General features: G+C 36.9%; 1 protein-coding gene across 4 annotated transcripts; it reads right to left on the bottom strand.

The window, feature by feature from the left end:
* Positions 1 to 1,743: 1,743 nt before the first annotated feature.
* Positions 1,744 to 26,704, bottom strand: snx9b (sorting nexin 9b). Of its 4 annotated transcripts, XM_038287503.1 has the most exons (20): positions 26,373 to 26,704; positions 24,233 to 24,319; positions 22,726 to 22,800; positions 21,804 to 21,935; positions 20,875 to 20,952; positions 18,911 to 19,073; positions 13,869 to 13,910; positions 12,655 to 12,787; positions 12,436 to 12,520; positions 9,770 to 9,895; positions 9,523 to 9,640; positions 9,298 to 9,428; positions 6,768 to 6,871; positions 6,566 to 6,669; positions 6,372 to 6,449; positions 6,140 to 6,216; positions 5,117 to 5,206; positions 2,864 to 2,978; positions 2,689 to 2,780; positions 1,744 to 2,547 (listed from the first exon to the last, which is right to left on the bottom strand). In XM_038287503.1, the coding sequence occupies exons 1-20, from the start codon at positions 26,382 to 26,384 to the stop codon at positions 2,500 to 2,502; spliced, it is 1,890 nt and encodes a 629-aa protein (XP_038143431.1). In that variant the 5' UTR covers positions 26,385 to 26,704; the 3' UTR covers positions 1,744 to 2,499. The 4 variants fall into 4 exon arrangements, with proteins under 4 accessions (XP_038143431.1, XP_038143434.1, XP_038143433.1 ...); XM_038287506.1 differs by lacking the exon at positions 20,875 to 20,952 and having other exon boundaries at positions 26,373 to 26,701; XM_038287505.1 differs by lacking the exon at positions 13,869 to 13,910 and having other exon boundaries at positions 26,373 to 26,700.
* Positions 26,705 to 26,934: the final 230 nt, after the last annotated feature.

Below are 26,934 nucleotides of genomic sequence, written 5' to 3'. Positions count from 1 at the left end.
GAAAAATTTTATTTTACTAAGGGTTTAAACACTGATATAACATTAGTGTTCATGCGTTCCTCAGATGCTCATTACATTTCCATTACCAAGTCTGACCAAGAGTCATTTAGTGGAATCCTGACGTCTATTCACTGCTAGATATTTCAAATAGGGAAAATAATCAATTAATTAAAGGTTATTGGTTTTTTATTAAGCAATTCATTTAATAAAACATTATTTGGCTAAATAATGTTTTATTCCCCTCATGGATTTGCATTGTGAATTGGTCTGAAAACATTCCGATTTTTTTAAAATTAGTGAAAAGCTAATTTGATCATATTCCAAATTCTTCCAGATAAACTTTGGTTTCAAAGACAAAATCCATCTTAAACTGTAATATGGTTTTCAACCATGCTTCCCCTTCCTCTTTGTACATAGTTTAGTTTAGTTGAGTTTCACTAGTTTTAGTTAAGAGTGTTAAACTGAAATATGTTTGACTTGGAGCTGAATGATTTTTGTTAATAAACTCATATTTTGAACAGAAGTTGTGGTGAATTTATTCCATGTATGTGCAGAAATAACTATTTGACCATGATTAGTGTTCTAACACACAGTTAGTAGGGTGTGTGTTCATAAACAATTAATAACAGCCCAAAAAATATCTGATTAAATAAGATATTTCCCACCCCTACTGGGGAGGGCAATAAAAATCTTAAAGTATCAGAAAAATAAATTTCCAGTTGGCTAGGAATTGAATAGAACAAAATCACAATATTAATGTGGCATCCTACCTGGATGGGCATTGAACTTAATATCCCAACAGTAGCTATTTCACCCATTTATATAAATCTTTATAAGTTCAGGTTAAAAACAAATGTATATCTAATCTTTACGACCCAATTGGAGATTTAGAAATAATTTCAAGTAACTGATTTTAAAATGAAGTCATTTGGTTACCTGGATCAATGAAACAACATTTAAGACCTAAATTATTAGATTTATGCAAAGTGTTTAGTGTACAGAACTGAAACAAAGTCTTTCAAAAATGATAAGGATCCCTTAAAACATGTTTTGAACTGATAAAAATGAGAACATCCCCCTTTCAGTATGATGCTGTTTTTTGTCACAAGGCTCTTTGGTCTCCAAATCAAGCTGCACCTGATAGCAGACAGAGGAGAATGGGGGTGGGAGAAAAGGCCCTTTCACACTCCCACCCCCAGAAGAGCACAGAAAACACTTTTTCCACCAGCTACCAGCTCATTTTAATGCGCCATCACGCCTACGCAAGAATCCCCTCAAGTAATTAAAAAATCCCTGAGTTTAGGGAGCAATAACGGGTTTAGAAACCATAATTGAAACAGACACAAATATGAATACAAATCATTGTTTAATAAATCAAACAAATTTTACTGTGCTTTAAATGACACTAAAAAGCAAATACTTCTATACATAAAATATCATAATGACAAGAAGCACCTGATAGGTCAAATATAACATATATATATATCTCTATGTATTTTGTTAACATGATGTGACGAAGGTACAAAGTGAACAAGATTAGAAGCTGATTGAAAACTTTACCGTGAAAAGCGGAAAAACAAAAACAAAAAAAACCATTCTACATGATATAATCTCTTCAAATGATAGACATTCACTTCGGAGCTGCAGCTGAACAGGAAACTCTTTTTGCAATGTCAGAACACTGAAACATGAGTCAGTCTTTAATAATTAAAGGAGGATTAAAACAAATGATGAACCAAACCTTTGTTTCCTTTTTTTATTTTCCAACTGAGATGTTTCTTGACAGAGTGTGAAGTGAGGCGTTAAAATAGGCCCAAAAAGCACCTCTAGTTGCTAGAAGGAGCTAAAAAAAAAAAAAAAGTATGCAAAGCAGGAAGAAGGTGGAGTTTCCCGTTAGCTTTTGAGGAAGCGCAGGATGAAATCGAGTAAGGCACTGCCAGCAGTGAAAACACAGAGTAAGGAAAGTCTGCCTTTAGCTTTGCTGCACCTCTGCTTTGGCCCACAAAGCTGATGAAGCAATAAATGGAATAAACCTGCTGTCAGCTGAGAAATATGCAGTAAAGCTTTTATTTGAGACTGAAAGTAGACAAAGACTTTGGTTTTTGTAGGCAGAATATCAGTGCATGACGGCAGATTACAAAGTTGCTGCTTAACTCAAGCAATGAAAGAATTCATGGCTGCTCAAAGGGCAGCCGAGCAGCTCGGATGTTGACATCCTGTGTTACAAGCTGTGGACCTTGGACAGAGGAAAAGGCTTATGTAAATTGTGTCGTACTCCATCCGTCAACATTGCCGTCAAAGTTTTCCTGCTCTTGCTCTCATCCTCTGTGCTTCAATTAGTAAAAGGAAACAACAAAACAACCTGGAACTGTTGGCATGGGCAGCAAAAGAAGAGATGGGATCAGGCTACAAAGAAATGCAGAAGTGAAGAACATGACACAAGCAAAAGCGTTTTCGGCAGGATCTGCTTTAATTTTGTCTTGTAGCGTGAGAATGTTCTCACATTGTAGTGAACTGACTGTGAGCTTGTCTCAGCTTGGCAGCAATCTGGGGATTCAAAATAAAAATGTATAGGTTATAATTAGATTTTTCATTTTTTATTTTATTAATTATCTGGAGTCAATGCATCCTTTTTCCCAATAGGGAAACAATGCCAAAGTGTAACAGATTTAAATGAAATGCTCTTACCGTCTCATAAAACTTGACTTGCTCCTCCAGATACTGCTGCATTACCCGATTGTAGTCGTAGATACGGTTGCTATGGAAGTGGTTCATCTCAGCTGTACCGCAGAAAAAAAGGAAAAGGAAAAATTAACGAGTTTAGATGGCACTAAACGACAAACTGCACTGATGTAATTCTTACCTTGTAAAGCGTAAGACATGGTGCTGAGACGTTTCGCCATAGTTGTTTTGTCCTGAGTGGTGATTTTGTTTGCGGCCACCAGCTTGTCCCCTTCTTTCACCTTATCTAAAGCTGCCTAAAGGAATTAAATGTATAATAAATGCATCAGATAAAACCAAACCAATCTACTAGACAGAGGCAAGACATCAACTTTGTTTCCCATCTTGTGTTGCATTTACCAGCTACTTATAAAATATGCATAAACATGCAGAACTCAAATCAAACTGGGCATGCTATTCATAAAATTAAAATTAGTTAAGTTTCCTGGAACAAACTGGGTACAGTTGCTAATGAGCTGACTTCCAGTAGGGCGCTTTTCCCAGAACCCTCAGAGTAGCTTGTTTGCAGAATTTCCATAGAACTTTCTAAGAACTAGCCAGCTTCCTTCTCTTAATTTCATGCAAAACTAAAAAGTAAAATTCAATAATGGCTCCAAAAAAGAGTGATTTCCAAAATTTCTTTTACCTGAAAATATGATTCCGTTTTTAGACTCTGCAATTTTTGCAACACCTTCAATAAACCTTCCTCAGAATGAAAATATAAAGCTCAGCTGTGAAATAGCACAATATTTATTATCTATGCTGTGACTCCAATTGCACAGGCTGTGAAGCTTTACCTCTTGGTCACCTGATTTTGGAAGAAGTTGGGTTTTTCATAGATCTTTGCTCACGCTGCTTAAGATTAGTAAAAAGAGATTTTAGCCCCTTTCTCATCCACTGCTTTTGAAGAGCTCAACACACAACAGTAGTTGGGTTAAAAATGAAACATTCAAGGTAATTACTCAAATTATTCTAGTTTATTTCAGACATTTTCAATCTAATTTCATTCCATCCTGATCACAACTTTAGTCTTACAGTCAGACACTCCCAGTGTTAGCAGGCAGGTTTTTCTGCTTGTATACCAGCCAACATTTGTATTCACAACTGGGAAAATGGCGGAGGCTAACTTTGGTGATCCAACAAATGCGAGATTTCGCCTGAACAGTGAGGTTTACAGTGAAAAAGATCCACATTGGATGCTCCAAATATCTCCAAAATGTAGTCTGTGTGAAGAAAAACTCCCAGAGAGCAGCTGAAACATTAGATTTAAGCTGTAAAATGCTCAGGAAGAAGGGAGGGCTGTGCATGTAGCTGATAGAAAAATAATAATAGGAGGCGTTCAATCAATAGTTATTGATTAGTGTTTCATTTATATACCTCTTAAATAAGGACCGGGGGAAAACCGCTGACTTTAAGCAGTAACCCTAAACCTATCTAAACCTTTAACCTTTCAAAATAGGTCAGGCCTACTAAAAACTTAGCTTAGTTTGGCTGTGAAAGTTTAAATTGCTACAATCCCAATAATACCACCTGGTTCTTGAGCTCTGGATTATAATTATCAAACATGTTATCAGACAAATTCTATATCAATATGATTAAGTATCTATCAGGATATATCTATTTGTTGCCCAGCATTGGTGGTCCTACAGAACCTCCTGATGACAAAAGATATCTGCTGCTGTCAAAGAGGAAAGAATATTAGGGGTGAGTATTGGCATGTTGCGATACGCGTTAACAATACTTGGGTCACAATATGATATTGCAAAATCACTGTATATTGTGATATTTGTTTCAAAATTAAATTTATAGATAAAAAGCAAGTACTGTATATGTTCATGAGAAGGTATTGATCATCAAGTTATTTTGGTATCCATGTTGTTTGGGGTTTGAGCCAGTCCACATCTTTCACTTTGACTAGATATAGCGCTCAGTCATTGTTAAGGTAAATTCTTTTTTATTTTTATTTTTTTGAATCAATATTAGGAACTGAAAGATCAATATATCGGGCAGTCGAAATTCACAATATATCGCCAAATTGATTTTTTCCCCACGCCCCTAATGAATACTGCAGGACTTGGGATATCTTTGGTGAGAGCTAGATGTAAAACAATTAATACTAATGCAGAACCTGCGGTATTAACTTCTAGTGTTCCTCAGTCTCAAATGATGCTGAATAATGTCATAATCAATGGCAATTGTTATGAGAGAAAGTAACTACAGATAAGAATGTACACTTTTTTTCCTTCAGAAATAATATTCTAAATTCTCTCATTTTATAGCTACCCTAATCCAATGTTTCTGGTTCTGGGAGCTGCCTTAGTTGTATTTTTGTTTAAAAACAACCAGCAATAACAAAAAAGGATGCTACTTTTGTTGTGGTAAAGGAAAGATTTACCTTGTGAACTCCAATGGTATCCGGGAAGCATCCAAGTATGCCCTTATATTCATTGTTGGTCTCCATGAGGAAGTGAAGATCTTTCTTGGGCTGAAAGAAAAATAATAAGAAAAACATAAATGTAAGAAGTAAAATACTTTCCTACATCTCTGTGATAGAAGGAAAAACGTACTGAACGCTGACTCTGGAGGCGAAAGAAACAAGGAAAGATTATGATAAGAGATCATATAGGGAAAGTCTCTCAGATAACAAACGCACGGATTCAGAATGACATTCGGCTGACTGAGAAATTATGGTCTGCAAAACAAATAAAGCAGATATCCAAAAGGATGATCTGGTTGTACAGTAAAGGTAGCTGTGGCGACTGCATTTCTCAGTAACGTCTGACCATGTGAGGGATACGCTTTATCAATATCACCATTTTAGATCCAAGTAAGGCTATTAAAAATGTCACTAATCTACAGCCAGCATCTCTACAGGAGCATTGGCTGGAGCAAAACAAGCTTACCAAATGAATTCCTCCTCTGAAAGCTGCTGGGACATCAAACAAAGCCAAGAATTTACTTAATTACACAGAACATCACACAGGCTACAAAAACCCAACCAGTTTTTATTTCCTGCCTTTATATGCATCTGGGTTTGTTTGTTTTTTTCAAATCTGATGAGATGTAAAAAAAAATGTATGCAGAAAATGTTTAACATAATTTGAACTGAGATGGGTGATAACAAGGCCTACGAGCAATTTTTGACATGTATTAACCACTGGAAGTTTTCCACTTCCTTGTTCATGTAAAGACCTAACCAAAAAACACAGGTATAATCCAAACATAATGGAAGATGTAAGTAAAATGTAAATAGATAATGGGAACTAGAACCGAAAACTGACGTCTGCAACACTGTTCTGACACTTATAGAAGCTGCTGTGGTTTACACTGAAACTCTGCCAGCTGCAAAGTGAAGAAGTCTCCATATTAAGGTGACCTACTTTGTGAATAGAAACTAAGAGCTGCTAAAAGGCTTTACCTGTTCTGCCACCAACTGGGCTATCTCCTCGTACGTCTTCCCCGCCGTTGTCAAGGCATCGGTTAAAGTCGACTCACCTGCAACAGAGGAGAATTAAAACATTTCTTCCAAAGTCATCTGATTCTTTCATTACAGTTTCCGGGCTAGAAAAATGAATCTGAAACTTGCAGCAGGAGATACTGGCAAGCATCTGTGGGAAAAATTAGTATGCTGCCACAGTATGAGAGAATACCTTGGTATCCACTGCTGGTGAAGACGGAGGACAGGTTCTGTATGGCTTTTCCTATTCTCTGGTATTCTTTTGGCAGAGCTGCAGCAGATAAGAGGAAACACTCAGGACTAAAATATTTTTATGTAAGCAATCATTTCAAGAGTGAAGGTGTGGCTTGTAAACACTAATTAAAGTTTAGAGCTCTGGGAACCTACGTCCTGTGCATCTCTTCCAGTGCTCTTGTCCTACAGTGAGGATTTCCTTCACGCTGTCGTCCATTGCTTTGGTAAACTTACTGAACTGCTCACATTTCTGCTCCCTGGTAAAAGAGAAACACGTGTGGCAGGGGTAACTAAACGCACAGCAGCGACTGCTTTGAAGTTTTCCCCGTTTTGCACGGTAGGGTGTTTAACTCACACTTCTACAGGATCCAGATCCGGGGCTTCAGGCTCGATGGTGGAGAAGATCATCACTCCGACTGTCTCATCTTTCTCTGCTTTTCTCTTACCCATCTTCCAGTCCTGTCACAAACAAACACTGCAGTTTTTTTTTTTTTCATATTTCAACTACACTGCAGTGTATTTTACTGGGTTCATTTGTTGTGCAAAACTGCAAAAGATTCACGATACACAATTTTTGATATTTCAAAGCAAATTTTTTAAAAACCTGAAAATTGTGGCATGCTTTTAAATTCCATCCTCGGTGGGATACACCAGTATAAACCCAGTGTAACCAACTGCCTTTAGATTTAATCAAATTTGTACATTTAGGTAATTTGACCTCAACAATGTAATAATGCAGCCAAGGTCTTGGATATTTGTCAGACATTAGCAAACAATCAGCACATGGCAACATGGCAGGAAAGTAAAAGAGAAAGTCCTAGAGAATCCTAAAGCAGGGTAAGGCTCATGAAACAATATGGGTGGAGCTAAGCGAGGTGCAATCCTTCCAGCACAACAGTAACTAGGGCTGCAACAACGAATCGATAAAATCGATAAAAATCGACTTTTAAAAGCGTTGGCAACGAATTTAATCATCGATTAGTTGTGTCGCGCGATTAATGCGTCATCCGCCGCCGCCGTCATCCCGGGGAAGAAAAAAAAATATGGCGGAGCGAGTCAGCGCCGCAGTTGCAGTGTTGCCAACTCAGCGACTTTTCAGACCCCTCCAACGACTATTTTTTTTAAAAGCGACTAGCGACAAATCTGGCGACTTTTTACGGTGTCACTGGCGGCTTTTGGAGACTCTTACGTGAAAGCATGTATCGTTCCTACTCTTGTCCTCCAGCGGCAGCTGCTGCCGTGGGGCGCCTCCCCCATCCCAACGCCTTTCTCCCTCTTCCACAGGAAAGCCTCTCAGCGCTGCAGTCCGAGCCGCAGGATTTTAGTGAGGAGTTTACCCTCAGCGTCCAGACTGCAAATGAAGCGCGCATGCCCCGGGATTGACGGCGCAAATTGATCACAATAATTAAAATAGCCTGCGCTTTGTAAAGTGAAAAAAGTCGTAACATGCAACTTTTGTAAAAACAAATGAACATGGCACGGAAGCACCACTGTTATGACGCAGTTCCTGAAAAGAAAACATGTTGGAGCCTTCAATGGCAGTGAAGAGAGCTGATCAGCAGGATGAGTAACCATGTTTGTTTCATTTTAAAGTGGGGAAACGTAAGTTAGTTTCTCAGGTAGCTCATCTGATGCTTTCCTTACCGTGTTAGTAGGTTACAGACAGTGATAAGGTTGGCTGCTTATTTTACTTTTAATTTCATTTGAATTAGCTTAAGCAGCGTTTATATTTTCTTTATAAATAAATTAATTTGCAAATTATGAGGGCAAGGCTTTTAAAGTTTAAATCTTCTGGCAAAGATAAAGTAAAGAAGATCCTGCAATTTATGGAAGTATAGCAGAATAAAATCCAGCAAGATCAGTAATATGTCAATTAATTATCTGCCACATTCCCATGTAAATATCTGTCTTTGGAGGATGTGTTTTTTATCACCCTTAGTTCTCTCATTTTTCTTCCAAATACAATTTATAATTTGAATCACAGGGCTATTTTTATCTCTATGGTTCAGTATTTTCTCAAGTAGCAACTTTAACTGCTATACTTTCCTGTCTTGAAAGGCAGAACTCTTCTAGTCTAAAAAAACTCATTTGTTGAAATGGGGGGACCTATTGTTTGAACCCCTTAGGGGCGTTTAAAAACAAAAATGCCTGTCTCTTTTTGCGCTTTATGAAACAAAGTAGCCTATATTTTGTGGATGTACAGCTACATTTCTCATGTAAGTTTGCGTAGTTTTAAAACAAACATTTATTTTTCATATTGCACCAGTACAGTTAATGAGAAACCTGTACTTGTGGGCTTGTTTGTTCTGTCTAAAATGTTTATTTTGGAATAAAGAGGTTAATATAAAAAAAATATTTTGTGTCCGATTCATCGATTAATCGAAAAAATAATCGGCCGATTCATCGATTTTCAAAATAATCGTTAGTTGCAGCCCTAACAGTAACCCTTAAACATATAGGCAGTGCTGCAACTGAACGGTTTCTAACAAAAAAAAAATCAACATTGTAGCAACACTCTATCCAATCCAATGGAGTTTTAGCTACTTTCTAGAAACGAAAGAGGAAACCATCGACATACTGTTGCAGCTGTAATTTCCTACCACACTTTACGGATTTCCGTTTGTAAAACTTTTAAAAACTATGAATAATGCTTTTAATAAACCACAAAGTTGCCACCTTGTGTAAAATTGTGTTCATGATTGTAGGTAGATCAAAGGGATATTATAAATGCTTCACTCTGGACCTCAATCAAATAATAAAATGAACATAAAAACAAAACGTTTATGGCTAACACTTAGTTTCCTCAATAAAATACAGTGAGTTTAAAAAGCTTAACTTTGCTCCTTCGCCATACATGTTGCTTAAAAACAAAATTGCAATCGTACCTTTTCATCTTTGTATGTGAGGAAAAGTTGAAACACCTCGCTGTTAGAAACAACAGGGTGTCGGCACATCCTGGACATCCAACCCTGCAACCGCTCCATGCGCATTTTAATAAACTCCTCCTCAAAGCGGCCTTTACAACATAATTAGATGTGTTTTTTTCCACATTAAAAACATTGCAACATACCACTTTTAATCATATCTAGCTGCTGTAATAATTAGCTCACCTGTAACCTGCTTGTCTGGCAAAGACGGGATGGGAATGGCTGACCCAAATTTATCCAGGAGTCTCTCATAAAGCCAGTCAAAGTGCTTGTACCTATGATTGACTGGGCGGTTTGTTGTCTGCAAACAAATAAAACATTAAGGAAAAAAAAACACCTGTTGAAGACAATAAATGCATTATTTTCTAATGCTTACATATCATGAGGCTCTAGTTTATTATACAGTCAGGGGAAGAATGTGCAAACTTACATTGGGTGTGATTTGGTACTCTATGTAGCTCTTCAGGCCATACATCTTGGACCCTTTCTTGGGATCAGCTACTAAGCAGTCTAACTGGGACTCTGGGTAGGACCACACCGGACCGACCTCACCCACCTGTGCATGAAACACATTAACCTTTAAAATAGATGCCGTCATAGTGATGCTGAGTGTAGTTTACATCTAAGAACACAGCATTTGATTAGAAATTAATCTGCTGATGCGTATGGAAGATAATAAGCTAGTGCCTCTGTGGGTTTGTTAAATCATACATGGTTGGTGTATTTTGTAAAATGTGAGAAAAAGCAAGAGTGGTGTGCACAATCTATTACACGGGCTGTATTTCTGACCATTACATCCTTTTTATGCATATTTTCCAGCTCCAAGCTGTATAGCTTAACATGTTTTGGATATAAGCAAATCAGCAGATGCGTGTTTGTGTAATGAGGGAAAAAGATCAACCACCTATATCAGGATGTGCATAATTATTAGGCATAGCTTACTTTCCCTCAGGCAAAAAAAAAGTATTTAAGAAAAGTATTCATGTTACTCTGAAATGTCAATCATTTAAAAAAGACATTAGGAGGGAGGCTGCACGTTTGAAACTGCCAAGATATCAGGGCATGTGCTGAAAATAGTCAACAGGGGTACAGGAAATGTCTTGAGAGAGAGAAAAAAAAAAAAAAGACGTTCTTATATTCTAGAACTGCAACTTTTAGAAGTCATGCCTGAGCCAAGAAATATCTGAGTTTTATGGACTGATGAGATCCCAAGCACAGTGCTAGTTTTCAAAAGACACTTTTTCCAATCGGTGATACGTGGAAAAAGTCTTCCGACCGTGGTTTTAATGCAGGATTATCAGAGATGTCAAGTAACTAAGTACAAATACTTTGTTACTGTACTTAAGTACACTTTTTAGGTATCTATACTTTACTCCATTACTTATTTTTCTTCCTACTTCTAACTTCTACTCATTCCATTTTCACACAAATATCTGTACCTTCTATTCCTACTGTACATTTAAAAAAAAAAATGTTACTCATTACTCTTGGCTTTGGTTTAATGTTTATAAATATTTATTTCACGTCATGTGCGCCATCCAATCAGATCATTGGCTCCATCCACATCTAGAAAAACTAGTGTAATTGGATGAGTCATATAATGCAAACACTCATTGGTTAGCTAAAGGAAATCATCAGAAGCAAGCAGGTGTTCTTCAAACTGCAAACGTGAATTGTCTATGCCATGCTACAATATTGGATTCAGAAAAAGATGTTAAAATGTCTGAAAGGTCGGATGCAGGCGAGAGCGTGTCGGGAGACGGAGACCAACAAGACCTCCCTCATCCTTGGCCCTATCTCAAAGAATTTCTCGAAATAGTGAAAAAATTGAGCTTTCAATTCATATAGTGGCATTTGGCTGTTTTTTTTTTTTTTTTTTTTTAAAGGTTACTTTATACTTTTACACTTTAAGTAGTTTTTGGAGCACATACTTTTTCACTTTTACTTGAGTAAGATTTATATCAGAGTGTTTTTAAACTGCCGTTTTTAAAGTGTGTGCTTTTGACACCACTGAGGATGATGCTCCATCACATACATGCAAAGTACTCCACTGTGGGGCCAGCCAGTAAGATGAAAGTATAAGGACTTGGCTCCCTTCCTCACCTAAACCCTACTGAGAATATGTGGCCCTTTTAAAATGGGAAATTTGGGGTACAGAAAAACAGTCCACCTCTTTGCACAGTCTGTGAGGCTGCTAATTTTTATTCAAAAGAAATGTGGCTATATTGGTCACTGATCTTTTAATGTTTTTTTTTTGTGTGTACATTTTGAGTTTATTCTCCATTTTACAGGTGACAAGAAGTAAGTTAGATTTAACCTTTAATTTAGTTGGCGAATGGTTGCCCAATATATTGTGTACAATAAAAGTATTCCCCAAGAAAGGCACGGAATCTCCTCATCATTTTTATGCTGATGATAGTCAGATACATTTACCTATTAAAAAGAGAAATGCCTTTTCCTTTGCATACTTGCTGGCATTCCTTAATGACATCAATAGCTGGTTGTCTCCTAACTTTTTATATCCTACCAAGGAAAAAATGGAAGTGATGGTGTTTGGTCCCAGTAGCCTTTGTGAACCATCCATCCATCCATTCATTTACTGACACGCTTAATCCAGAAAAGGGTTGCGAGGGGTGCTGGTGCCTATCTCCAGCAGTCAATGGGCGAGAGGCGGTGTACACCCTGGACAGGTCGCCAGACCATCGCAGGACTTTGTGAACCCACGTTTCAAATTCGGGTTTTAGGATGGACAGTGATTTTAAATTGGATCAGCATCAGCTCTGTAGTAAAGTCCAACTTTTATCACATCAGACATTTGACCAAGGTCAAATATTTTCTTGCACAGCAGCATTTATTAACAGTAACCCATGCCTTAGTTACAACTAACACAGCATGAGACTCTCCGTTTTTGTTTTAATTGCTTTTTATGTGGTTTATTTGTTTTCATTTTATCAACATATTTGTTTTACTCTTTAATGTTGTATTCATTCTTTCTTTTAGCTTTTCTTGGTATTTACAGCACTTAGTGGCAGCTGCAGTTGTATAAAAGGGAGTTGAAAACGAATTGTGAACCCAGTGTGAGTAAAGACCACCTACATATATCGACAGCTTGTCTTTCCCTTTTGCAATCTGTTTGCAAAGAAGGTAGAGCTCCGGACCAGACTTGGAGAATCCTGGAAATCTGTTCAACAAAAAGGAAACAAAATTCTTCTGATTAGATCCACCTGCTAAATACTTATTAGCATTCATCTGTAAACTGAATTATTTAAATAATTTTAAAGCCTGATGTTCTAATATTGATTTGGTAACACTCACTTATTGAGGGATATTTTCATTGAAGAAGCGTGCATTCCTCCTCTTTGTATTCCAAGACCATCCCCAGATTCTGATTCGGTGTAGCCAGTTGACTTTTCATCCCATTCATCATCCCACTCATCAAACTCTGCCCCTTAGAAAGATAAGGAGGATTAAAAGAAGACAAGGTTGCATTTATGCAGGTCTCTATGCATCTTGGGCACTGCAAACTAATGGTGCTTGAAATATATTAGCAAAGACTTATTCCTCTGCAAATATTCCCAACCAGGCGAGCCCCTTTTGAGCCCCGCTCTCTGGTTTAAAGGTCAGATTATCTGAATATATTTTAGGGCTTTCAAACGAAGGGAAGAAAAAGGGAACCAGGGAATAAAAAAAAAAACTGAGAAAAAAGGAATCTGACTGAAGTGAGTAAGGAGTTATGAAAGAAAGAGAGAATAAAATGTCAAATTATGTTTGGAAATGCAAAGAAATGTTTTTTTTTTTTTTTACCATTCTCTAATTTCCTCCTAACTAACTTAACCACTCCTGAAATAAATCAGCCTAATCCAACTAAATGCATGGACGTTAAAATATGAGCTCTCCCCTAAAGAAGCTCAGTATCAAACAGTGAGAGGACACTTTATCTTTCAGCTCACAATGCTAAAGTAAATAAAAGTAAATCTGAGGTTTAATTTCCAAAGATAAACAAAAATCATTGAGTCTGAAAGCATTTCTCCCTTAGACTCTTGACATGCAGTAGTATTTATATCAACTATCAAACCTGTAGTCATGCGTAGTAAAACATTTTATCACCTCATACAAGCAGGTTGATATTTCACACCAATTTCACTTTTTTTTTTATTTTTTACTTTATGTTAATCTGTTTATGAGGCACGTTTTCTTTCATATATTAATCAGATATGAAACAATGCGTACTAATGACTGATACTAAGAGCTGGTTAACTTATGCAAACAAGCTATAGGATAAAAGGGTTTCGAGCTTTAATCCTTCAGTTCCTCAGTAATCTGTTAGAAAAAAAACATGCAGTAGAAGAACAGACATCAAAATTCCTCCAAAATACCAGAAGGAAACCACAACCAGCACTCTACAATAACACAGCTGTTACTCTGGTGTCAGTATGGAGCTTCAAACACGTGCTTTTGAATAATGTGATTGTTTTTATCAGTACTTGCAAACCAAAATAAGAACACATCCATGAAGCCAAAACCGATACCTGTGTAATCAATAAGGTAAGGATATGGGTAGATGTCTTTGGCTGGCAGAAAGAAAGGAGGAAAGGCTGTTAATGTGTCTCCTAGAAGCTCATTTCCTCTGCTATATATTTAAAAAAAAAGTATCTGGAGAATTTAAAATCCAGGTGGAGTCATTTTGTCCCTGTGAGTCATTAGTGAGGCCAACTTTTCCATAGTCTGGCAAAAACAGTGTTATGACTCAACAGGCTGCAGAAACACAGGAGAGTTTCACAAGAATCTAACTGAGGGGACAGCATCCAAGAGTTAGAGTCCTCCTGCACAGGCCTGCATGACATCTCCTGAACAGACACAATAAGTGGAATAAAAACACAAATGGCCTTTATTGATCCACAGTGGGGATATTTACATGTCCCAGTAGCAAGTCGATTATAAACAAAGCATACACATATACATTGAAGTAAAAAAACACCCCAAGAATAAAAGAGTGTGCAGTGAAAGTACATCTGCAACAGGAGAAGAAATGTCTTAGCAGCTTTTTGTTCTGAAATAGCACAATAAAAAAAAACAAAGAGTTGTGCAACTAAAGAGAGCATAATGATTTATTTATACAAGACTATAAGAATCAACAAGACACTGAAAAAGCAGCAGACATGTAAACATAGAGCACAATCAATATAGATAGAAGATATATATTAGTTGGAAGAATGGTAGAAAAGTCCTTTAGAAGATTAATTAATTTATCATGCAGCAGGGATCATGAAGAAATGGGGACAATATAAGAAGGTCGCAAAGAGGCTGAAGGCATCACTGAGGGAACTGCAGGTATTTCTGGAACAATATATTACTTTATTTTACTGTATTTGTTTTTTTTCAACACTTATTATCTAAGGCAAAACCCTCACAATTGAAAGCTATATGTATATATATTAAAAAAAACATGAAGAGGGTTGTTTCTTTCCTTTTTTTTTTTTTCTTTTGAATTACAGAATATCAAAGAAAGGCCTATAAAATCAATCAAGGATAATTTTACCAGAAGGAATAAAAAAATAGACTAGAACCAAATCTGACAGAAAATCTTTCCAAAACCCAAATAAGTTTGTGGAAAAGATGTTAAAAAAAAAAAAAAAAAAGATTTTGAAACATTTTAAAAGGTTGAGTGACAGGATATTGCCAAACAAACAGGAAGGGAGGCAGACTAAAGGCTCACACCTAATCAATAGGTGCTTCAACTAAGTATGTGTGCTCATTTATCCAACTTGGATATTGCAGATATAATTTTCCTTCATAGATACTCGCGCGTCATTATACAGGAGTCATGCAGAATTAAAGGTAATAGCTTAGCTTATTTATCACCTATTTATTGTTTCATTTATCACATCATTTATGCACAAAGAGCCGTATTGGACCAAAAAAAACAAAAAACAAATCTGTCTGGAGCCACAAAAAGTAAAAGTCTTATATAAGCCTCATATGGCAACACAGGCTTTAAGCTTATTAGCCAACTATAAAAAAGGACTAGGTGGGCTTAAATATATATTAAGCATTAATGATTAGATGTTTATCCTGGAGCAAATGTCACATAGTAGCATGAGGGGTGAGGGCGGAGCGGTGAACGCTCTCAACACGTGGAATTCACCGTGCGGTTTAGGTTTTGTTGCACTGATCTACTCCTTAAATCTGCGCTCCTCAAATGTATCCAGAAGTTCTGCAATCACACTGTTTCCTCTCACTCGGCTACATATTTAGTTAGCCTTCCCTAGAGATGCCAAATGACTCTTTTTATTTTTAGCAGGCAATCCTTCTGCATTGTTAATGAAAGTAAATGATTCACTCCATTTTTCTTTGAATCCTCTGTTCTTATCAGTTATCTTCCCTTTTTTCCCCTATGGGATCAATGGCCTGGGACACACCTGCCACTTTGCCTGCCTGGCACTGTGCCACCGCTGAAACGTCTATTGCAGGCTATGACTGCTTTAAATTTATCTATTATATACATTTTTACAACATATGAAAACAAGCAAAAATCAATTTTCATAAATAAAAAAATAAAAAATCCAGGGAGCTGCAAAGGGGGCACTAAAGACCTGCGGGTTGCCGACTCCTGGTCTATAAGATGTATGCGCACTATGAAGAGCAGAGTTCTCTATTGTGAAGAAAACGAGCATTAAACCAAAAGAAATATGTGATTCAAACATCTGAGCTTCAGATTGGGAGACAGATTTACCAAAAAAAAAGCTACCTTTAAAGCTGCGAGATGGGATCTGACACTGTTCTGATAAACAAATGCAGGAGCTTTTTGATTTCAAAGGCGCTCTACCAGATGTTGCAAAAAATGTAAGATTACCTCCACATGCAAGAATAAAGAGCTTGTAATTTATCACAGAGAGGAAAAAAAAGGTTTTATTCTCAGAAACCTATATAAACCTGAAGGTTATCAGCTGCTAAGGGGTTTATAATCTGCTCCTGGCTCAGGTCAGGAAAGAAGTTTTATTGGATTCACTTCACTAAATAAGCACCTTTAGTCACATGAACGTCACAAGACTGCATTCTTCTACTTAACTGAATTTAGATGCTTTGTTAATAGTTTAAAGCACATTCAGGTGGGCAGTTATCTGGGATCCACATGAAGAAAATAAAGGCACCTATGGGTCAGATCTTAACTGATTTTATAACAAGAAGAATAAGATACAGTAGGATAATAGAAAACTTGGATGAGGGAAAAAAAATGCTTCATTTCTCGTAAGGGGAGTGAATCATTTTAAATTGTTCAAAACAAATGAGTCATGTTACAAAAATTGTAATTAATCAATGTTCAAAGAAGATATTTAAATCTAAGTGTAACATGAGGATCCAGCAGAAGCTTCATATTACAAATCCAATGGATTATAAAAATTAGACATTATTCTGAAAAGCTGTAATACAGTTTTACTTCTTTCTTTAAAAGGCAATGTTGGACACCTGTTTAAGCCAACACCAAAGCCACACTGCTTTCCTGGATGAAATTATGAGAAATGTTTAGGAATTCATCCAAGATATGTGGAACTGAACAAGTCTGGTCCATAAATGCCCACTGCAGGTTTTATATTCATACTTTTCTAACAACTGTATGTAATTATGAATACCATGGTGATGTCCAAACAATATTTAGGGGCAATATTAGGTCACCATCTCTGTTTCCCAGACACAAATACGATTTGGTGCAAAATGTTCACATCAACCCTTGATGGAAAGCAATAGGCATTTTCCTCTGCAATATCCCTAAGGCATGTAGGGGCAAAGGCCCTGATTTCTGCTCTAATATCCTTTGTTCTAATGAATCTGAATAAAACTAAATAATGTCATTTGTTACTTATGGTGGAACCAACCCAGCAGTGAAATATGGAGGGCAAGATTTTACCGTCTGATGACTTTCCAAACTCAAGAAACCCCACGTATGACGATAATTTAGTGCTAGAACTGTTTTGGTCGTATAGTCTGTTGTTGCGTGCCACACAACAAGCAGAGCACACCCAACCACACAAGAGCCGATTCAGATGCTTGATGCGCATTGAGCAAAGAGTGTCACTATCTGATCTGTACCCGAAGCACTATCTGAAGCATCAGCTAATTGTGCAACCAGAAATTGATTAAGGTTTCCATTAAATTATGTAATGAGGGTACTAAAAGTACTTACTTCTATCCATAATAGTGTTGCACCGATGCCATTTTTTGGTCCCGATACCTATACCCGATACCTGGCTGTACAGTATTGGCCGATACCATCTGCTTGAAATTGATGTGTGTGTGTGTGTGTGTGTGTGTGTATATATGAAGATTTGCATACTACTTGGATGTAAAATAATTGCCCTCATGGCTTTGTCAAGCTGCTGCCTTTCTTTGTGAAGCAGGAAAAAGACTAATACAAAGTGAATCCAGTAGAACTTTTAATTGCCTACCTGGAATGGGTGACAATAGTTGAATAAACTTTTGGCTCTAAAAATGATATTGGTGCCCTATTTAGAAGTGTCCTGTAAAATGCGCTCACAAATTCAGGGAAATTCTGAAAAGAAAAACATCCACTGTCTTTTCCTGTAAAACTGAAAAGAGTAACAACCTTAATCCTGTTTTTATTCTTGTTCAATTTTCATGTTTTTTTTTGCTGACAGCTCTATAAGGCAGTGACTGTCTCCCAACCAGCTAGAGTAAACGGTTCCCTGATTGGTAGATGTGCCATGTCTACCTGAAAAAGTTCAGATTTTCACACTTTAATGAACACGCTTGATTCAGGGAACACCAGGCGCGACAGGATACCAATCCAAGACAATCCAACATGTCGGATGTCTCCAATTTGTGGTCGGAGGGGGTTCCAACATTCTACCAAGAAAACCTGAACACTTAACACACCAGAAAGGGAAGGTCAGGGCAGAAGTGGTCACGGTTATCTCCACATGTGACAGACACCCCTCCGCCATGCAAAAGTGAGAGATGCATTTCTCAAAATAGATGGCTTCATGAGGAAAACGCTTTATGGTAAAATGCTGAAGCACAATTTCAAGCATCAGGCAGGGAGCTAAATATTCAGCACAAGTATCTCTTCCAAAATAAAATAAGATAAAAAGTAGCTTAGGGGGAACAAAGAGTGTTTTGCACTGAGCCATGATTAAAAAATGATCGTGCAAAGCTGAAGAAGTGGATCAGTTAAACCATTTATCCATTTATCACATCTAGCAGACTGCAGCACGAAGCTCCTGGAATGACAGCTGTATCACTATGTATGCAATCTTCACAATTTAAGGTATTTTGGTGCCTTTAACTAAACTAAACAAGATGCTTTTTCTAACATGCTTGAGAAATTGTACACAAAACAAGGATTCTCAACTATACTTCAGATATGATCAAATATTTAAAAGTTGCTTTCTTTCATGTAAAATCCCACATGAACTCTGAGCTGAACGTAAAGAGACGACAACAACCTGTTAAACACACGAATAAACTCTGAAATCATAATTCTAACATGAGCTAAAGCCTAGCTTTGCACAGCTGCTGCTGAAAAAACTAACTTTTTTTTTTTTTTTTTTTTTACCTGGTCCTTGGTAAGCCTGAGGGTGACCCTGTGATACAGAGCCCCAGGGGTCGGCTGCACTCTTCCCAGTCTGCGTGCCCTCTGGATTAGACGCCCAGTTGTTGTTGGAGCCTCCAGAGGGGTCTGCATTCCACGCTGACCAGGGATCGTTTCCATTGCTAGCCTGGGAGAGACACACAGAGAAGCTGTGAGGGATGAAAGAAGGACTGTGATGGTAGAGAGGCGAGAGGACAGGCTCCGTTTCATCTGGAGCTGAAGGTATTCCTAAATCAACATGCCTTTTAAAGGTGGCAGAGACCTTTCCTGTAGCGGGGAATGCATTAATAGATAAATCAGCACTGACTGCTTGGACTGAACTTGCAACTACTTTAAAGAGCAACAAATGAGATTAAATGCTGTAGATTTGCAGATAGGTTCATGCTCAGATGCCTCTACTGTCACTTAGGCTACCATGTTCTCACAGCACTTCTAAGCTCATGCTGCTTACACTTGCAGATAGAAGCATGCAACAGTGTCTGTGTGTGTGCGTTCCTTTGTGGGCTCAAATTTGCATAATGCTAACCAGACTCTCAGCTGACTGAAGACTTTTACTGTAAACTGGTGCAAACAGAAACAGTCACGTGTTCCATTTTTCAAAATGGAGCCTGTTTTAGTGTTGTTATGGGACTGCTCAAAGGGAGTCATTTTTATTAATCATTCAGAATGAAGGAATTTAACACTACCGCTACCATTTTACTTTATAAAATTTTACTTTTCAGGCAATGAAGGGCCTCAGCAAACAAAAGAAAAGCTGAATATATGAGTAAGAATTGTCTCTTTTTTTATCCTATTGATACTTTTGAGGTCTAGCAGAGATTTAAATAAATGTAGGCCGTATTTAACACACAGGATGTGAACAGAGCTGGCTGTAAAAAAAAAAAAAAAAAAAAAAGCCTTGTTCCTATTTTGTCTTTTATAATTATAGTTTTACTTTATTTTACTGTGGATCGTGGTGCAATACACAGAGAGCTATCATTCACATATGGGCATACATGGCTATAATGTTATTCTTGTAACAAAAACAAATAGCTATTGTTACTAATAATGAAATCAAAAGTTTCCCCCCAAAAAGTATCAAATAAATAAACGTGCAATAAAAAGCTCAAACTGTCTATTTTTCAAACTTGTTTTGCAATAAGCTAAAAAAGAAAAATGCAGAAAAATACTTCTGTTTCCCATCTTGAAGGACTTAGGCGATAAAAATTAGAAACAGGAAACCACAAATATTTATATATATATAATTGATATCCAAACATTGTGATTATGATTTAATGTGAGATGCATCCATATTTACTAACTCCAGTAATCCTAGTTTATAATCCCGATGCTCTTCTAACACTTCTACTGTTGTGTGGCCATTCACTGAAGGAAGACATTATCAAACATGCTGATATGTTATTGGCATGCAAAGTGGAAATGGAAAACAAATACTGGATGGCACATTTGGTATATCTATTAATAATATTCACTCTGACACATCAATAACATATGTTCTGTATTATTTTGCAGTAAATTATTTTAGTAACATTTCAATGAGAGAAACTGGGAAAGAAAATTTCAACTGTTGATTTTTTTCTTTTTTTTGCAGTAAACATCTTTCCAAAATCAGTCCGGTCTTCATTACAATAAAAAACTGGGTATTTGAACATTTCTTTGAGAGGGAGGCGGAAGATCAGAATCAGAATCAGGTGCTTATCTAATAAACAGTACTGAATCTAAATATACAGTGAAGGTGATGATTTGTTCGTCCATTTTTCAGGTCTGTAGTGCAAGTTGAAAGAAAAGGGTGAGATCATGCTTGTTTTAAACAGCAGGTAATTGTGTCAAAGCAGATCAAATAGATGACTTAGGGGTGAGAATTGTTGGAGGCAGGAGGGCTCAGAATAATGCCTCAGTCATGCTCTCAACCCCCAAGTGGCATTTACCTCCTCGGGGGACGGGAAGAGGGGGGAAACTGGGGTGTCTGGGGTTTCTGGCTCGGGACTCAAAGCCCCAGACTCCACCTTGAGGGGAATAGAAGGTGAGGTCAGTACAAAGAGCCTATGGTGCAGGTTAAAACTGAGCAGAGAGCTGGGTAAAAGTGCTGCTTAAATGTTTGGTCAAGGTGCAAAAGCTGACACATTTCCTGCCGTGCCTCTTAAACGTACTGCGCCCCAAACTTTTTCAGCAGTGTGCATCTGTTTGTGGAAGTTTCTGGCTCTTAAACACAGAAGAACCCATCGAGCCATTTCCTCTCCATTCTGCATTACTGAAGCCAAAAAAAAAAATGTGCGGCAGTTTGAAATATCTCTTGAAGCAGCTGCTCTCACTTCTGCATCTGGATCTGAATTTGGTCAGCACTCATTTCTGCTTTTTCCTTCAACATCACTTCATCCATCTGTGTCTTCAAAAAACACCCTGTGAATTATTATGTTTTTTTTTTGTGCAGTTTTTTACGTTACATTCAAATATTTGAAAGTATTTTATTGGACAGACCAACACAAAACAATAAATAATTGTGAATCTCTGTCAAAGGGGAAAAACAGGAATATCTTGTCAGTTGTTGGAGGGACAAGATAAAGCTAAATACGTCAGAATCCTGTTCAAGTCAGAGCTAGCATGATAAGGTTCAGATCAAAGCATATTATTGCAACTGAGTCACCAGACAGGGCTAGAAATATTCTGATACAGAAAGATTCAGCTTGTAGAGACGTAATCCCTAAAACTAATAGACACTGGTTCAGGGGGGCTAAATAACGTATAACCTTGAAAAGTTCAAAAGAAAGAAATACTTCTGCATACTTGAGTTGCAAAAAAAGAAAAAACAGAGGAGTATTCAGATCTGAACCAGAATCTTGGCAGCTTGGCACATTACCTGGTTTTGTGCAGGTGCTGATGCAGGTGAAAACGCATCAAAGACAGAAAGGTCCGGATATGCGACGTTTCCTGCGTTTGAAGGCGGTGCTGTGGTTGCTGCTGCTGGAAATGCGGGAAATTCCTTATTGAACTAGAAATAAAGGGGGATAAAAAACAACACAAAGCAAAGTCACAATAGTTAAAAAAAACTACAGAAAAATTAGTTATTTCACTACATCATCAAGTTCCTCTACGGTAACCTGATCATCTTCTTAGCTCTCACTCCTAGATTTTACCACAGTGCAGTACTTGTCTGTTTTATTTCTTTCTCAAGAGATTTCATCATAACACTAAAACGGCTTCTTTGGAAACAGACGGCTTGTGTTTAATCAACAGCCAAAACATGAATTTCAAGTTTGATTCTCATCTGTAAGTTTTTAAGAGGTGGGCATTAGATCAGAAGAGCCCTGGAGCAGCTGGGGGGGTAACTCAAGGTCAGACCAACTTTTTTTTAACAAAGAATAGCGAGTCTATGAATCTCTAACATACACAGGCTGTACTGCAGAGAGTTCTTAAACACAGGAGGCTAAGCAGCTACAACAGCAGAATTTACTTTAATTTAGAGTCTGACTGTCTTTAGAGTGAATCATATCTACACTGGAGTCAGAGTTACCGGATGAAGCTGGACCCACACACTGAAACATTTTAAAAAACACACTAATCAGCAGATCCTAAAGGAGGCACATCCTGTTGTGATTTCAATGTCAGGCGAAGCGACAGCACCGAAGTAAGCAAACTCATCCTGGTCTCTGATATGAAGGCAATCTATTCACACTGACCTTAAAACAGCATAGATCTGCCTTTGTTTTAAATATGTTGGTCATATATTCATATTAAATATTAAAAAAAAAACACTCTGTTATTTGCAATTTCTGGCTTACCTCAATGTAATCTTCAGGCACCAGTCCGACCTCCCCTCTTGAGTTCTGTGCTTCAATCCAACCGCCTCCAATATGCTTAGGAAGAGAGTCAGCAGGACATTAGTACAAACAAGCAAAGAACCTTTAAAGGAAGATAAATGGAGAGTAAAGGCTCTAAACCACCCAGGTTTGCACATGGAGTTAATTTTCTAACCAGGAAACAAACTTTCTCTCCTACATTGGCAGAGTGCTGAATGTTTCTGCTTTTGGTCATTTTACAACAAAAAACTACAACATATTTTACTTGTAACTTTGTGTAATTTACTACCTCAAAGTAACGTTTAATGTCACAGTTAAATAAAGAATAAAAATGGCTTCTTTTTTTCTTCTTTTTTTTTAAAGCCTGATACTTTTAAATCTATCAATTTTCCATTCTATATTCCCAAGAGTACAGATCAACAAAGAAAATCCTAAAGATAAACTAGACAGGTCAGGGAAAAATCTGGATTAGGAAACAAAAAAAGTTATTTCACCCTGGGATTATTTAAATATTTTTGATTCTGATTCCTGGTTGATGGGACAGGTGTTGTGAATAAAACGGTGCCCAGCTTGAAGGAGCTCCTGTGTGTCTCTGAATGTGAGCATTGATGACTGAAAGACATCTTCTGCCTCCATTTATCTGTTTACTACAGTTTGTTGAATTAATGTTAATGTTTATTTAAAGAAAAAAAATCGAGGGGGGGTATATTAAAAAAAAAGAAAAAAAAAAGTAATCAACCAAAACTTTTCGCGACCCCCATGTAGTACCTCCGTGGACCCCCTAGGGGTTGCAGACCCCCTGTTAAAGACCTCCGGTATAAACACTCCTTTCAGATTAAGAACTGTAATTAAAGCAAAAGGTGCTTCAAAAATGTATGGCTGAAAAAACAAACAACGAACTTCAATAGTCCATTAACTCAAATATATTTAAAGTTTGTGGTTGTAAGGTAAAAAAATAAAACACAAGCTCTAGATGTCCAAGGTCTATAAGATTAAGTGCTAGAAGGGAAGCGCCGCTACAGCCTGTTTATTTAGCAGTAGGGAAAAAAAACACCCAAGTCTTCCTGATTCAGTTCTCCTAAACTTGGATTAGTAAACTATGTAGGTCACCACAGAGTAAATGATCTTTGAACTGTTGGCAAACACACACAAATGACATCATATTTGTTCTGTTATTTGTTCCTCTCTGGTCCTTTCTTTTTTTTTTCCTTCTGTGTGTAATTTATTAGGAACGCCACTTAAACACAGACAACATCAGATCATGTGATTTTGGTCTATACAGCTGAGTCAGTTTTCAACACTAAAACCAGAGTGTGCTTCTTACAGGCGTGCAGATATGCTTTTCACTAAATAACCCAAAGCATAACTTCTTCCTATGTGTAAAATCTTATAAACCTGAGCAGAACTTTAACACTCGAATCTGTCAAGGCTTTTAATAGGGCTATTTTATAGACTATTCTAAGCAGATAATGTCCGTATTCCTTTTTACCTGATTAGTGATTGTGATCGTCTCGCCTTCTTTCACTGTCAGCTCATTGTTTCCAGGCTCAGCGGTGAAGTCATATAAAACTTGTGCCTTAAAACAAACAAGAGAATAACCAATGCTGTTTAACATCAATGTGTGTTCAGGACATTCAATGACCCCTATGGCAGGCTGGCAGTTTTGAAGGAAAATAGTGGTAAATAAAAACAGGCCTAACTAGTTTTTTCAGCCTAGTGGTGTCTCTGATTATTACCTAATTTCATGGTTTATCCAAACAAGGTCAAGAACCTTCATCATTATTAGCATACTTGTTAATAAGACCTAAAAAAAAAAAGCTTCCGTTTACATTTTGATTAGGATCGATTTAGTTTTATTACTCATTCTTTTCAACATTAGACCTTTCATCAATATGAAGGCAAAAAAAAAAAAAATCTACAAATTATAAGCCTATGACGGTAAATTAAAATGTGCTCTTTTAAAGAGGAATATTCAAAACACATATTTAATGTACAAAACTAAAACTTTAGGCCTGTTACTAATGATGAGTATCTGCCCACATCAAAAGAGAGAAGCCAGGTTGCTTTGTGAATCGATCAGTTTGTCCAATGGGTGCCTCCTTTTGGTGATTTTCCAGCCACATTAAGAATAATTGTCTTGATGCCAAAAAGAGCCCAACGGATTTTACTTTCACAAGTGGAGCAGTACGGCTATCGCGATAGTGTTCTGCTTGATTTATGCATATGAATTGCTTTCATATAAATATATAGACACTGCAATGTAAGTAGAACAGGAAAGGAAGAGCAGAAGAAAGGAGAAAAGATAAAAGAGGAAATAAAAGGGAGATGATGATAAAACATCCTCAGCTGCTTCATCACCTGCAAACAGATGTAACAAGTACAGCACAACCAACGGATATAGTATAAGATATACACTAAAGTAGCACCTTGATACTGTCACGTTCCCTTGATTTATAGCACTTTTAATAAGGTTTGCGGAAAAAGTCGGTCCAGAGTTTAGTCCATGTTTATTTTTGGATTGACTAACCTCCACCTGTTACTGCATAATATGATCAGCTAACTCACAGGCTTTATGTTGTAGAAACTTAAGAGCATCCACCTCTCATATTAATGTAATGCTATTTCAGAACTATCCTTTATAAGCTTTAAGCAGCATGTCTTTTAAACAGCCTAATGCAGGCAGCAGATAGCCTGACTAACTCTCTAGTTAATATCCAGAGGAAAGAGTATATAAAAAAATGAAACCAACATAAAATTTTATTCTACACCTATGTATAAAAAATAAATGAACAAAAATCAAATATCATAGCCAAATAATCAATAAATAGCATAACATTTTAGAATTTGAAGGAAATTTGATTATTGAATTTTATTGAACTTAATTTTTTTTAAATGAAAAACTTTTCTGTTAAGAATAAGAAAATAGCAATATATCACAGAGATATATAAAATAAACTTGTTCTAACTGAAGACTAAACTAAATCAGCATTCAAAGCATTTTTAGGTTCATTTATGTAATCTATAAGCAATTATGATATTTGTGACCTTTTAAAATTATATTTTAGCCATAAATCACTAATAAATAGACTATATTAAATTAAAAACAAGAAATAGGTAAAGCACATAAAGAAGTTAAGATATAAACATATCAAACATTTGATGAATTGAACATACAGTATTATTATTCTTATAATGATTTTTGTCAACGTAAGATTAAAATACTTCAATATGATATATATTTAATTTATATATTTTTCATAGAAAACTAAAACAAAAACAAAAAAACAGGGATATTTGTCGTCCTACAGCTGCATCCCGAAGACTACATTTCCCATAATTCAGCAGGAGCAATGACCCGCAATGGGGAGGCTGTAAAATGTCACAAGACAGTTTCTTTACGATATATATTTTCTGTTAACCAAAAGTAGTCATTTTTTCCTCTTTATAAACAACTACGTGTTTAAGTAAAACTTTAAAAGCGTTTTATTTGAAATGTTTAAATATTTACAGAAACACTTACAGAAACAAAAACTAAAACCTGAAAAAAAAAAAAAACTGTCAGAGGATTCATAGGCAGACAGGGCCAAGACTAACAGCTGTACATTTTTTAGAAGAGTTAACATTCTTACCTTTAACGCCATTGTGGCTGCATTGATCAATCATTACAGAAACAGGCCCTGTTTTTTTTAAGGTTTCCAGTCCTCAGCTGGTCATCTCCCCCCGCTTCTCAACTGCTTCTAGACCGAAAAGCTCGACAAGTCCTCCTTCCCCCGAAAGCCGTCGCGAAACGGTCCTCGACAAACGATTAAGAACTGTTTAAAGTCTTTAAACGACAAAAGAAAACCAGTTGAAGTGAAGCGGGGTCTTGTTCGGATCGAAGGAGCCAAGTTTGAACCGCGCAAGAGCTGCTGACAGCGCGGAGGGAGTGACCTGAGATAGGGAGAGAAACCGGAAAGGTTTTCCAAATCCGATATGGCTCCCCACAGAGAAATGAGCTAACTTTCAAAACAAAAAAAGATTAAAAAAATATATATAAAAAGAAATCTTGGTTAATTAAAAAAGCACCCCTCCCCCTCCCCACGGCAAAAATAAATAAATATATATATATATATATATATATATATATATATATATATATATATATATATATATATATATATATAGTTGTATCCCCTGTGGTTCTTAGTGATT

This window comes from Cyprinodon tularosa, unplaced genomic scaffold, assembly GCF_016077235.1.
Source record: "Cyprinodon tularosa strain WSP-4 unplaced genomic scaffold, ASM1607723v1 ctg24, whole genome shotgun sequence".
In the NCBI taxonomy this organism is placed as follows: Eukaryota; Metazoa; Chordata; class Actinopteri; order Cyprinodontiformes; family Cyprinodontidae; genus Cyprinodon; species Cyprinodon tularosa.
Note: the sequence above shows the minus strand (reverse complement) of the source record. Positions and strands in the feature narration are given on the sequence as shown.

What these genes read in the sequence shown, in the direction of transcription:
- snx9b (XM_038287503.1), bottom strand. An exon ending in CTGGAAGAGATGCACAGGAC is followed by an intron (nt 6,450 to 6,565) that starts GTAGGTTCCCAG and finishes TATCTGCTGCAG; the next exon opens with CTCTGCCAAAAGAATACCAG. An exon ending in CACCAGCAGTGGATACCAAG is followed by an intron (nt 6,217 to 6,371) that starts GTATTCTCTCAT and finishes CCTCTGTTGCAG; the next exon opens with GTGAGTCGACTTTAACCGAT.